Source organism: Melospiza melodia, chromosome 4 (assembly GCF_035770615.1).
Source record: "Melospiza melodia melodia isolate bMelMel2 chromosome 4, bMelMel2.pri, whole genome shotgun sequence".
NCBI classification, from domain to species: domain Eukaryota; kingdom Metazoa; phylum Chordata; class Aves; order Passeriformes; family Passerellidae; genus Melospiza; species Melospiza melodia.
The window spans coordinates 21,519,165-21,531,188 of NC_086197.1; the positions used below are offsets into that span (position 1 = coordinate 21,519,165).

The following is a 12,024-nucleotide window of genomic DNA, read 5'->3' on the forward strand; positions in this document are numbered from 1 at the left end:
TAGCTCCATCCTCAGCATTAGCATCATCATTGCTGCCCTTTCCTCTCCTGAAATCGAGGTGCAGCAGAAGCAGCACCTCCTGTGCCCACCACAGGGCCCCAAAGTCAAGAGCACATGAAGAAGCTGTGAGGAAGGCTGTGGCTTTTAGGACCATGGAAATGGTCTCAAGTGGGTCCAAGGGAGGTTAGAGTGGACATTACTCAGAATTTTACTCCCTGGAAGAGTTCCCAGGCATTGGCACAAGCTGCCCAAGAAAGCAGTGGAGCCACTGTCCCTGGAGGTATTTAACAGACACGTAGGTGTGGCACTTAGGAACTGGGTTTAGTGGTGTTATGGCAGAGCGGGTTTTGAGGTTGGACGCAGGCAGTCGAAGATCTCTTCCACCCTAAAGCATTCCATCATTTCTCCTGCCTCCCTGAGCTCCATCTCCAGAGGCCTACCCTGCAGGACAGAAAGGTTCAGGAACCGGGAAAAGCTTTAGTCCAACAGCTGTAACCAAAGTGGCAGGGAACACGACAGAGCACCCAGGTGGCACGGTCCCATTTGTCATTGCTCCTTGATCACTGTGCCGGGCTCACATACGGAGCTTCCCCTGTGGCCAGAAGGGATTTGTCAGCCACACTGGGAGGCATCCAAATGTCAGAGCATGGAGCCATCACTCTGCACCAGGCACAGTGGGACAGAGGAGACACAAATGATGAGCTCTGGATCCCCAAAAAGTTTTCTCCTCCTGCACAGAAATGACAGCATGTGCTGTCTGTGCTACAGGCAGTCAAAGCCAGCCCACCCTGCCTTATACAGACCCCTCTACATTCCCCACGCTCCACACGACAGCTGGCTTAACTCTGTAAATAATTTTTTAGGCTGTTTAAAGCAAAGAGGCACAGACCACGTTAGAACAGTGCCTGTGCTGTAGAGAAGGCACAAAACTCACCTGTCCCTGCTTTCATGGATGCCACAGAATTCCCTCTTCAACAGGAAATGATATTTTTGAAATAAAAATCTGAGAGATGACTACTAATCTATGGTCTGCCACCTCCTTCTTCTGAAAAGGTACGATGACATATGGAGTCCAAACTTAAGGGAAAAAAAAAAGCGAAAGGGTGCAATAACATTTATGGGACCAGGAACAGAAGCAAAGGTCACACAGATGCACTGAGAACAAAAGAGTTAGTTAAAAAGTAATCAAAGAAAAAGGAGGAAATTGAAAACCCAATATTGCTGCACTTTGAGCTTTAGATTGCTGAGAAAATGGCTTCATTTGTATTCTCATCCTTTGCTAAAATTTCTCAGTGCTCACGCTGCTGCTGGGGCTGCCACAATTACTGAGCTGAGCCTTCCACAGAGCTGCCTGCTCCCACCCCAAGCCCCAAGTACAGCATGCCCCCTTGCAAACACACTCTTTTCATCAAATGCTTTACTTGTTCATTAAGATGTGCTCCCTCATATGGCAGGGACTTCAGGGAAGGATTTGGACAAATTCAGGTGTCCCTCATTCTGTGACAGCTCCTCCTTAACTCTGTGACCAAGGCAGGCTCACCTTCCCTTGCATGAGACTTTCTGGCACATTAATAAAATCCCTTCTTTATCAGTACAGCCACTAAATTCAGGGTCTGCTGCAGTTCCTCCTCAGCTGCCTGAAACAAATACTGCTCTGTAGTGTCCCAGACCTCTCTCCTCTCCCCAAATCCTTCCATGCACGGCAGCACCATGGATGGACTCACAACAACTCTCATCCCAACACAGGGACTCCACAACCACTCTGGGCTACCTGATCCAGTGTTTCACCAGCCTTCCTTTCATTCTAACGTGCCACACCACAAGGTGTGCCCATTGTGTCTCCTGCCATCTCTGCATTGAACAGAGGAGAGTCTCACTTGTGTCCTTCACCCACCCACCTGCCCACCTTCAGCCAGGTGTTTCACACCCTGAACACTCAGCCCAGCCTGCTCTAATCCAAGACAAGTCAGCAGAGCTCTCCCAGCCTCTCCTCATGCAATGTGTGCTCCAGGCCCCTTCTCGCCTTGGTGGGCCTTTGCCAGATTTGCTCCAGTACGGACGGGCCTCCCTCATCCTGGGATTCCTGAACCAGCCCTCCAGATGTGTCCCACCAGTGCTGAGTGGTGGGCGAGGATTTGCATTAGGGGGAGATGGATGACCCCACATCATCGACTGCCTACAACCTCAGTGGCATCTACAACTGACCAGGGGTCTGCTGGAATCCCACCCAGCAGACAGGAGACACTCCAGGAGGTTCCTGGAGCACGTGGAAGAGAACTTGCTGACACAGGTGGCAGGTGAGCCCACCAGGGAAGGTGTCCCAGAGGATCTGCTGTTTGCAAACTGAAGAGCACTGGGGGGAGGTGAGGGTGCCTGAGGCCATCTTGGGTACAGTGACCATGACACGATTTGATTTCAGTTCTCGGTGAAGGGAGCGAAGAAGGAGCAAGGGGGACAGCAAAACAACTGCCTTGGATTAGTGGAGGACAGGCTTTGGTCTGTTTGGACCATGGGATGAAAGAATCCCTTGGGAGGCAGTCCTGAGGGGCCAGGGAGCCCAGGAAGATGGAGGTTCCTCAGGAAGGAGGTCATAGAGGTGGAGAAGGAGCCAATTGCAATGTGCTGGAAGCTGGTTCAGGGAAGACTGGCTTGGTTGAACAGCAAGCTACCACTGGGGCTCAGGGAAGAACAGAGAGTTTAACAGCTCTGGAAGAAGGGTCAGGCAACTCAGGAAGATTACAAGGATGTCAGGAAGGTAATCAGAGAGAAGAACTAGAAAGGTAAAAGTTCAGCTAGAAGTCAATCTGGCCACCAGCAAAAAAGTTAAGAAAGAAATGCTTTTCCAAATGCATTAATACCAAAAAGAGGCCAAGGAGATTCTCCATCCTTTATTGCACGCTGGGTTGGGAACATAACATAACCTCCAGGGATGAGGAAAAGGCTGAGGCACTCAATGCATTCTTGACGTCAGCCTTTAACCAAAAGCCCAGTTAGCCTCCACACATCCATCCCCATGAGGGAGAAGACAGAAACAGGGAGCTGAACAATGTCCCCACCCTGCAGGAGGAAGTTGTCAGTGAGCTGCTGTGCTGCCCAGACATGCACAAGTCTAGGCAGATGCCATCCTTCTGCTTGGAGCTGGTGAAGCAGCCCACAATGCTCCAGTCTCCATTGTTTATCAGCAGTCCCGGTGAACTGGAGAGCTCCTGGGTGACTGGAGGTTGTCCAATGTGACATCCCTCTTGGAGAAGGCTTGGAAGGACGCCTGGGGGAACCAGAGGCCTGTCAGCCTGACCTCGTTGCCTGGGAAGGGTATGGACCAGATTACCTGGAGTGCAATGGCACCCTGTGTGCTGCACCACTGGGGCGTCAGGCCCAGCCAGCGCAAGTTCAGGCAGGTCCTGCTTGACTGACCCAACCTCCTTCTATGAGCAGCCAATGGATGGGGAAAGGCTGTGGATGTTGTGTACCGGGGCCTTCTAAAGCCTTTGACCACTGCTCCCACAGCACTCTCCTGGAGAGCATTGTCCTCTCAGCCCATGGATTTAACAGGTTCCCTGTTGGCTGGGAATGAAGTGCTTGGATGGCTGGGACCAGAGGGTGGCAGTGGAATTAATGCAGCTGGCCGTGGGTCACTGGTGCTGTGCCCCAGGGCCCACTGTCAGAGCCAGTCCCCTTTCATGTCCTTGAGGCTGAACAAGATCTGAAGTGCCAGGTCCTGCCCCTGGGTCACAAGCCCCAGCAGCTCCAGGCTGGGGAAGAGCCCAGCAGGAAAGGGCCTGGGCCTGCTGGCCCACAGTGCGTGCCCGGGTGTGCAAGAAGGCCAATGGCTGCTGGGCCGGGCCAGCAATGGTGTGGCCAGCAGGAGCAGGGCAGTGACTGTGCCCCTGCCACATGTGGGCACTGGGGAGGCCTCACCCCAAGGGCTGTGTCCAGTGCTGGGCCTGGCACTGCAGGATGGACACTGAGGGGCCGGAGCGTGTCCAGAGGGGGGAACGGAGCTGGGCAAGGGGCTGGAGCACAGGTCTGATGAGGACTGGCTGAGGGAGCTGGGGGTGTTTAACCTGGAGGAAAAGGAGGCTCAGGGGAGCTGTATTGCTCTCCACACCTCCCTGACAGGAGAGTGCAGCCAGTTGGGGGCCAGGCTCTGCTCCCAGGGAACAAGGGACAGGATGAGGGGAAATGAATAGAATGGTCTGGAATGGACAGGACGCTAAAGATCATCTTGTTCCACCCCTCCTGCCATGGCCACGGACACCTCCCACTATCGCAGGTTGATCGGAGCCCCATTCAACCTGGTCTTGGACACTTCCAGGGACGCAGGGGAAGCCACAGCTGCTCTGGACACCCTGTACCCGAGTTTCAGCATCCGCACAGTGAAAAATTTCTCCCTTATATCCAACCTAAACCTGCTCTCTGTCACTGTGAAGCCATGCCCCCTTGTCCTGTCACTGCAGGCCTTTGCAAAGAGTCAGTCTGCATCTTTCCTTTAAGCTCCCTTCAGGCAGTGGAGGGCCATGATTAGGTCACCCCAAAGCCTTCTCTGCTCCAGGCAGAACATTCCCACTTCCCTCAGCCTTTCCTCCCAGCAGAGCTGCTCCATCCCTCTGATCTCCTCGGTGTCCCTGCTGTGCACTGGCTCCAGCAGCATCCTGTCCTTCCTGTGCTGGGATCCCAGAGCTTACTGCAGCACTCTGTGCACCACAGTAGGTTCACCTTGGCAACGAGGAAAAAATTTAGAGTGCTTAAGCACCATGTGCCACAGGCTCCCCAGAGAAGTGTTGGAGTCACCATCCCTGGAAGTGCTCCAAAAAATGAGAACACATGGAACTTTGGGGTACAGGTTTGGGGGGATGGTGATAGTGAATTGAAGGTTGCACTCCCTGATCTTGGAGGTTTTTCCAACCGTCATGTGCTTCACAGTTTATATTTTTGTCCCTGGAGATGATGCTCGGAGCTCTGCAATGGGTCCTTCTGTTGATGGGGAAATGTCATCCTCTGGACTTCCACATGGGGCTCAGTATTCCAATGAAAGGGATGTAATCCTCCTCACAGCACTGCAGAAACAAGAAATGCTGAGCCCCTTCAGGATGTGACAATGGCTGCTTAGATGTTGGTATCCACAAGAGCTACTTCAGCAGACCAAGGATATTCATAATTTCTGCTCCTCAAAGATCTGCTTTTGTCGCTTTTGTCTCCTGAGGGGTTCCAGACAAGTCATGCTACTGCTGTGGATTTAGAAACTGTAGGAAGCATAATTTGAACTTTTCTCACTTCAGAAGTTTAGAAAAACTTCTCAGTGAGTCACAGACAGATCGAAACAATTATCTCCTTCTTAAAGCAAATTTCATAGGCACTTCATCTATTTTCCCACATGTTAAGGATCTTTGCAAACCAGGGAATTCTGGTCTGAGCCCCAGCAGTCTGTGACCTCTGTCACTGACTGGCAGTGATTCACAAAGTCAAAAGTGCTACAGATTGCAAGCCAATGATCCCTACAGCTGTGGAAACATCACAAGGGGCTGCTCAGGCTGGGATTCACAGGAGGAGCCATTGGAGAACACCAAGAATGGACCAGCTAAGAGATGCTGCTGAAGGAGTACAACCTTCCCTGCAGCAACAGGTCTCATATAGGACAGCAAGAGAGGCTGCAGTCAGGTTCTGCTGTAATTTTGAAACACAGGGGATCAGAGGCAGATATCAGCAATGTCAGGTACAGAACCACAGAGCAGTCACACAGCTGCTCTGGGGCGTAGAAAGCCACTCTGGGGAAGGTCAAAGGCACTCGGTTTCCCTCAGGCCTGGGGAATGTCCCTGTAGCCAAGGGCCCCCAGGTCACACTGCACGCCTCGACAACTCTTCAGAGTCCTGCTTCATCTTTGCGTAGGTGGCAGGGCAGAACTGGGAATAGAGCTGAGCCAGCAGAGCCTGGGAGGGGATCTCTAACTTGGTCCCGTGGCTCAGTTTGTTCCATATGTGCACTGCATAGGTGTTCTTAAGGAGTTTCTGAAGCTCCAAGGCACTCACTGCCCCAAACAACTTCTTCCAGTTCTGCCAGGGAATAGGATAAACAACTTCTTGGGCAAGAGCACTCACACCTTTGCAGCTCATGCTCTTGATAGTCCTGATGGAGCACCACTTCTTGAAGACACGAGTTACGAGCCCTGGGCCCTGGTGCCCCCAGGCCCAGCCTTTGTAATTCTGCACAAAGTCCTGCATGCAAATCTCTATGAACTTGTGCTTGGCCTCAAAGGACAGAAAGGCTCCATTAAGTTCATCGTAGCACTGAATGCCAAGGGCATTAGTGAGGTTCTGTAAGTTTTTAAGCACAATGAAGTCTGTATCCAGGTAGATGCCACCAAATTTCCACATGAGGACAATCCTGCAGGCATCAGAGAGTACAGCTACAAAATGAGGCTCCTGTTGCCGCTGAGGCTGCAGGAACCACTGTGCCAGAGGTGTTCCAGAAAAGAGCTCTGTCAAGTCCAGGGGCAGGATTTCCACGTTGGGGAAGCAGCTGAGCAAGGAGAAAGCCCAGTGCTTGGGCAAGGAGCCATTCTCTTTGGCCAAGCCTTTCATGAGCACCACGACTCTTGATGCAGGGTGTGTCCTGGCTGCTGACTCCACAGAGCACGAGAACAGGTAACTTGGGGCAGTTTGCTCCGAGGTCTCCACAAAAAACACATTTCCTGTGGAAGGAGAGGGCCCACCAGCCATGTTGAGGGCAGAAGGCACATAGTGAGCACAGCTCATCTCAGCAGACAAACTGGAGGTGGGGACGCTGCTCTTTGGGTCCTCCCCGATGCCCCAGTACAGCTTGTGGTAGGCAAGGGATACGAACACAAAGATGAGGGTAAAAAGGGCACAGGGCTTGTGGCTCAGCACCACCCTGCTCAGGTTTAGGATGCAGCTGGGCATCCTGAGCTTTCTCTCTCCAGCCAGAGCCTGCTCTCCCGAGGCAGCCGTCATGATCTGAAGGGAAGGAAAAAAGAGAAAAACCTGACAGATGAGGCAGCAGAGTATGAGCCTTCCTTCACAAGCATGTGTGTCTCACCTTCATGGCAGTGCACAGCAAACTCTGGGAACACCATTAGAGAACTCATCTGTCACCCTCTAGAACTTCAGGTCACTGTCAACACGAGACATGAGACTCGTACGCAAAGCCCTGGCAGGAGGAAATAGCAATGTTCCTTGTGACCATTCCTGGAGCCCTCTCAACAGACACTGTGTGGAATTGCTGCCCACTGACAGCTGGTTATCACAAGGGGAGTTGTTTTCTCCTGACACACAACGTGTCCTTCCCCCAAACCAAACAGAAGTCTCATCCTTCCAGTTGCTGAGCTGGCACTTGCTGCCTTTGCAAACCAACCAGCTGCCCCTGCAGAGAGCCTGGCCCATTGTCCATGGCAGCATAGCCTGGCAGGATGGATGGAGAGTGGGAAAGGAATGGATGCAGGGCAACTCAGGCGGCAGATGTAGACAATAAGGTCAAGAAGTGCCTTTGGAAAGGGAGTTCCAAGGCTGCTTCCCAACCCTGCACAGGTCACACTGGCTCTGCTCTGCTCAGTTCTCTCTCTGGATCCTGCTGGTGGACAGACATTCCCTCCTCTCTCCTGCCCTTACCTTCCTTGCTTCTTCTGGCAAAAGGGAGGGTTGGAGTGGAAGAGATTTTTAACAAGGCAGCAACAAACAGGTAAGACAGTCTAGCTCCATCCTCAGCATTAGCATCATCATTGCTGCCCTTGCCTCTCCTGAAATCAAGGCACAGCAGAAGCAGCACCTCCTGTGCCCACCACAGGGCCCCAAAGTCAAGAGCACATGAAGAAGCTGTGAGGAAGGCTGTGGCTTTTAGGACCATTGGAAATGGTCTCAAGTGGGTCCAAGGGAGGTTAGAGTGGACATTACTCAGAATTTTACTCCCTGGAAGAGTTCCCAGGCATTGGCACAAGCTGCCCAAGAAAGCAGTGGAGCCACTGTCCCTGGAGGTATTTAACAGACACATAGGTGTGGCACTTAGGAACTGGGTTTAGTGGTGTTATGGCAGAGCGGGTTTTGAGGTTGGACGCAGGCAGTCGAAGATCTCTTCCACCCTAAAGCATTCCATCATTTCTCCTGCCTCCCTGAGCTCCATCTCCAGAGGCCTACCCTGCAGGACAGAAAGGTTCAGGAACCGGGAAAAGCTTTAGTCCAACAGCTGTAACCAAAGTGGCAGGGAACACGACAGAGCACCCAGGTGGCACGGTCCCATTTGTCATTGCTCCTTGATCACTGTGCCGGGCTCACATACGGAGCTTCCCCTGTGGCCAGAAGGGATTTGTCAGCCACACTGGGAGGCATCCAAATGTCAGAGCATGGAGCCACCACTCTGCACCAGGCACAGTGGGACAGAGGAGACACAAATGATGAGCTCTGGATCCCCAAAAAGTTTTCTCCTCCTGCACAGAAATGACAGCATGTGCTGTCTGTGCTACAGGCAGTCAAAGCCAGCCCACCCTGCCTTATACAGACCCCTCTACATTCCCCACGCTCCACACGACAGCTGGCTTAACTCTGTAAATAATTTTTTAGGCTGTTTAAAGCAAAGAGGCACAGACCACGTTAGAACAGTGCCTGTGCTGTAGAGAAGGCACAAAACTCACCTGTCCCTGCTTTCATGGATGCCACAGAATTCCCTCTTCAACAGGAAATGATATTTTTGAAATAAAAATCTGAGAGATGACTACTAATCTATGGTCTGCCACCTCCTTCTTCTGAAAAGGTACGATGACATATGGAGTCCAAACTTAAGGGAAAAAAAAAAGCGAAAGGGTGCAATAACATTTATGGGACCAGGAACAGAAGCAAAGGTCACACAGATGCACTGAGAACAAAAGAGTTAGTTAAAAAGTAATCAAAGAAAAAGGAGGAAATTGAAAACCCAATATTGCTGCACTTTGAGCTTTAGATTGCTGAGAAAATGGCTTCATTTGTATTCTCATCCTTTGCTAAAATTTCTCAGTGCTCACGCTGCTGCTGGGGCTGCCACAATTACTGAGCTGAGCCTTCCACAGAGCTGCCTGCTCCCACCCCAAGCCCCAAGTACAGCATGCCCCCTTGCAAACACACTCTTTTCATCAAATGCTTTACTTGTTCATTAAGATGTGTTCCCTCATATGGCAGGGACTTCAGGGAAGGATTTGGACAAATTCAGGTGTCCCTCATTCTGTGACAGCTCCTCCTTAACTCTGTGACCAAGGCAGGCTCACCTTCCCTTGCATGAGACTTTCTGGCACATTAATAAAATCCCTTCTTTATCAGTACAGCCACTAAATTCAGGGTCTGCTGCAGTTCCTCCTCAGCTGCCTGAAACAAATACTGCTCTGTAGTGTCCCAGACCTCTCTCCTCTCCCCAAATCCTTCCATGCACGGCAGCACCATGGATGGACTCACAACAACTCTCATCCCAACACAGGGACTCCACAACCACTCTGGGCTACCTGATCCAGTGTTTCACCAGCCTTCCTTTCATTCTAACGTGCCACACCACAAGGTGTGCCCATTGTGTCTCCTGCCATCTCTGCATTGAACAGAGGAGAGTCTCACTTGTGTCCTTCACCCACCCACCTGCCCACCTTCAGCCAGGTGTTTCACACCCTGAACACTCAGCCCAGCCTGCTCTAATCCAAGACAAGTCAGCAGAGCTCTCCCAGCCTCTCCTCATGCAATGTGTGCTCCAGGCCCCTTCTCGCCTTGGTGGGCCTTTGCCAGATTTGCTCCAGTACGGACGGGCCTCCCTCATCCTGGGATTCCTGAACCAGCCCTCCAGATGTGTCCCACCAGTGCTGAGTGGTGGGCGAGGATTTGCATTAGGGGGAGATGGATGACCCCACATCATCGACTGCCTACAACCTCAGTGGCATCTACAACTGACCAGGGGTCTGCTGGAATCCCACCCAGCAGACAGGAGACACTCCAGGAGGTTCCTGGAGCACGTGGAAGAGAACTTGCTGACACAGGTGGCAGGTGAGCCCACCAGGGAAGGTGTCCCAGAGGATCTGCTGTTTGCAAACTGAAGAGCACTGGGGGGAGGTGAGGGTGCCTGAGGCCATCTTGGGTACAGTGACCATGACACGATTTGATTTCAGTTCTCGGTGAAGGGAGCGAAGAAGGAGCAAGGGGGACAGCAAAACAACTGCCTTGGATTAGTGGAGGACAGGCTTTGGTCTGTTTGGACCATGGGATGAAAGAATCCCTTGGGAGGCAGTCCTGAGGGGCCAGGGAGCCCAGGAAGATGGAGGTTCCTCAGGAAGGAGGTCATAGAGGTGGAGAAGGAGCCAATTGCAATGTGCTGGAAGCTGGTTCAGGGAAGACTGGCTTGGTTGAACAGCAAGCTACCACTGGGGCTCAGGGAAGAACAGAGAGTTTAACAGCTCTGGAAGAAGGGTCAGGCAACTCAGGAAGATTACAAGGATGTCAGGAAGGTAATCAGAGAGAAGAACTAGAAAGGTAAAAGTTCAGCTAGAAGTCAATCTGGCCACCAGCAAAAAAGTTAAGAAAGAAATGCTTTTCCAAATGCATTAATACCAAAAAGAGGCCAAGGAGATTCTCCATCCTTTATTGCACGCTGGGTTGGGAACATAACATAACCTCCAGGGATGAGGAAAAGGCTGAGGCACTCAATGCATTCTTGACGTCAGCCTTTAACCAAAAGCCCAGTTAGCCTCCACACATCCATCCCCATGAGGGAGAAGACAGAAACAGGGAGCTGAACAATGTCCCCACCCTGCAGGAGGAAGTTGTCAGTGAGCTGCTGTGCTGCCCAGACATGCACAAGTCTAGGCAGATGCCATCCTTCTGCTTGGAGCTGGTGAAGCAGCCCACAATGCTCCAGTCTCCATTGTTTATCAGCAGTCCCGGTGAACTGGAGAGCTCCTGGGTGACTGGAGGTTGTCCAATGTGACATCCCTCTTGGAGAAGGCTTGGAAGGACGCCTGGGGGAACCAGAGGCCTGTCAGCCTGACCTCGTTGCCTGGGAAGGGTATGGACCAGATTACCTGGAGTGCAATGGCACCCTGTGTGCTGCACCACTGGGGCGTCAGGCCCAGCCAGCGCAAGTTCAGGCAGGTCCTGCTTGACTGACCCAACCTCCTTCTATGAGCAGCCAATGGATGGGGAAAGGCTGTGGATGTTGTGTACCGGGGCCTTCTAAAGCCTTTGACCACTGCTCCCACAGCACTCTCCTGGAGAGCATTGTCCTCTCAGCCCATGGATTTAACAGGTTCCCTGTTGGCTGGGAATGAAGTGCTTGGATGGCTGGGACCAGAGGGTGGCAGTGGAATTAATGCAGCTGGCCGTGGGTCACTGGTGCTGTGCCCCAGGGCCCACTGTCAGAGCCAGTCCCCTTTCATGTCCTTGAGGCTGAACAAGATCTGAAGTGCCAGGTCCTGCCCCTGGGTCACAAGCCCCAGCAGCTCCAGGCTGGGGAAGAGCCCAGCAGGAAAGGGCCTGGGCCTGCTGGCCCACAGTGCGTGCCCGGGTGTGCAAGAAGGCCAATGGCTGCTGGGCCGGGCCAGCAATGGTGTGGCCAGCAGGAGCAGGGCAGTGACTGTGCCCCTGCCACATGTGGGCACTGGGGAGGCCTCACCCCAAGGGCTGTGTCCAGTGCTGGGCCTGGCACTGCAGGATGGACACTGAGGGGCCGGAGCGTGTCCAGAGGGGGGAACGGAGCTGGGCAAGGGGCTGGAGCACAGGTCTGATGAGGACTGGCTGAGGGAGCTGGGGGTGTTTAACCTGGAGGAAAAGGAGGCTCAGGGGAGCTGTATTGCTCTCCACACCTCCCTGACAGGAGAGTGCAGCCAGTTGGGGGCCAGGCTCTGCTCCCAGGGAACAAGGGACAGGATGAGGGGAAATGAATAGAATGGTCTGGAATGGACAGGACGCTAAAGATCATCTTGTTCCACCCCTCCTGCCATGGCCACGGACACCTCCCACTATCGCAGGTTGATCGGAGCCCCATTCAACCTGGTCTTGGACACTTCCAGGGAC

The 12,024-nt window shown here is 52.7% G+C and overlaps 1 protein-coding gene across 1 annotated transcript; it reads right to left on the bottom strand.

Moving 5' to 3' along the window:
• Positions 1-5,563: 5,563 nt before the first annotated feature.
• LOC134417987 (lactosylceramide 4-alpha-galactosyltransferase-like) lies at positions 5,564-6,972 on the bottom strand. The gene has a single exon (XM_063155841.1). The coding sequence runs from the start codon at positions 6,967-6,969 to the stop codon at positions 5,836-5,838; it is 1,134 nt and encodes a 377-aa protein (XP_063011911.1). The 5' UTR covers positions 6,970-6,972; the 3' UTR covers positions 5,564-5,835.
• Positions 6,973-12,024: the final 5,052 nt, after the last annotated feature.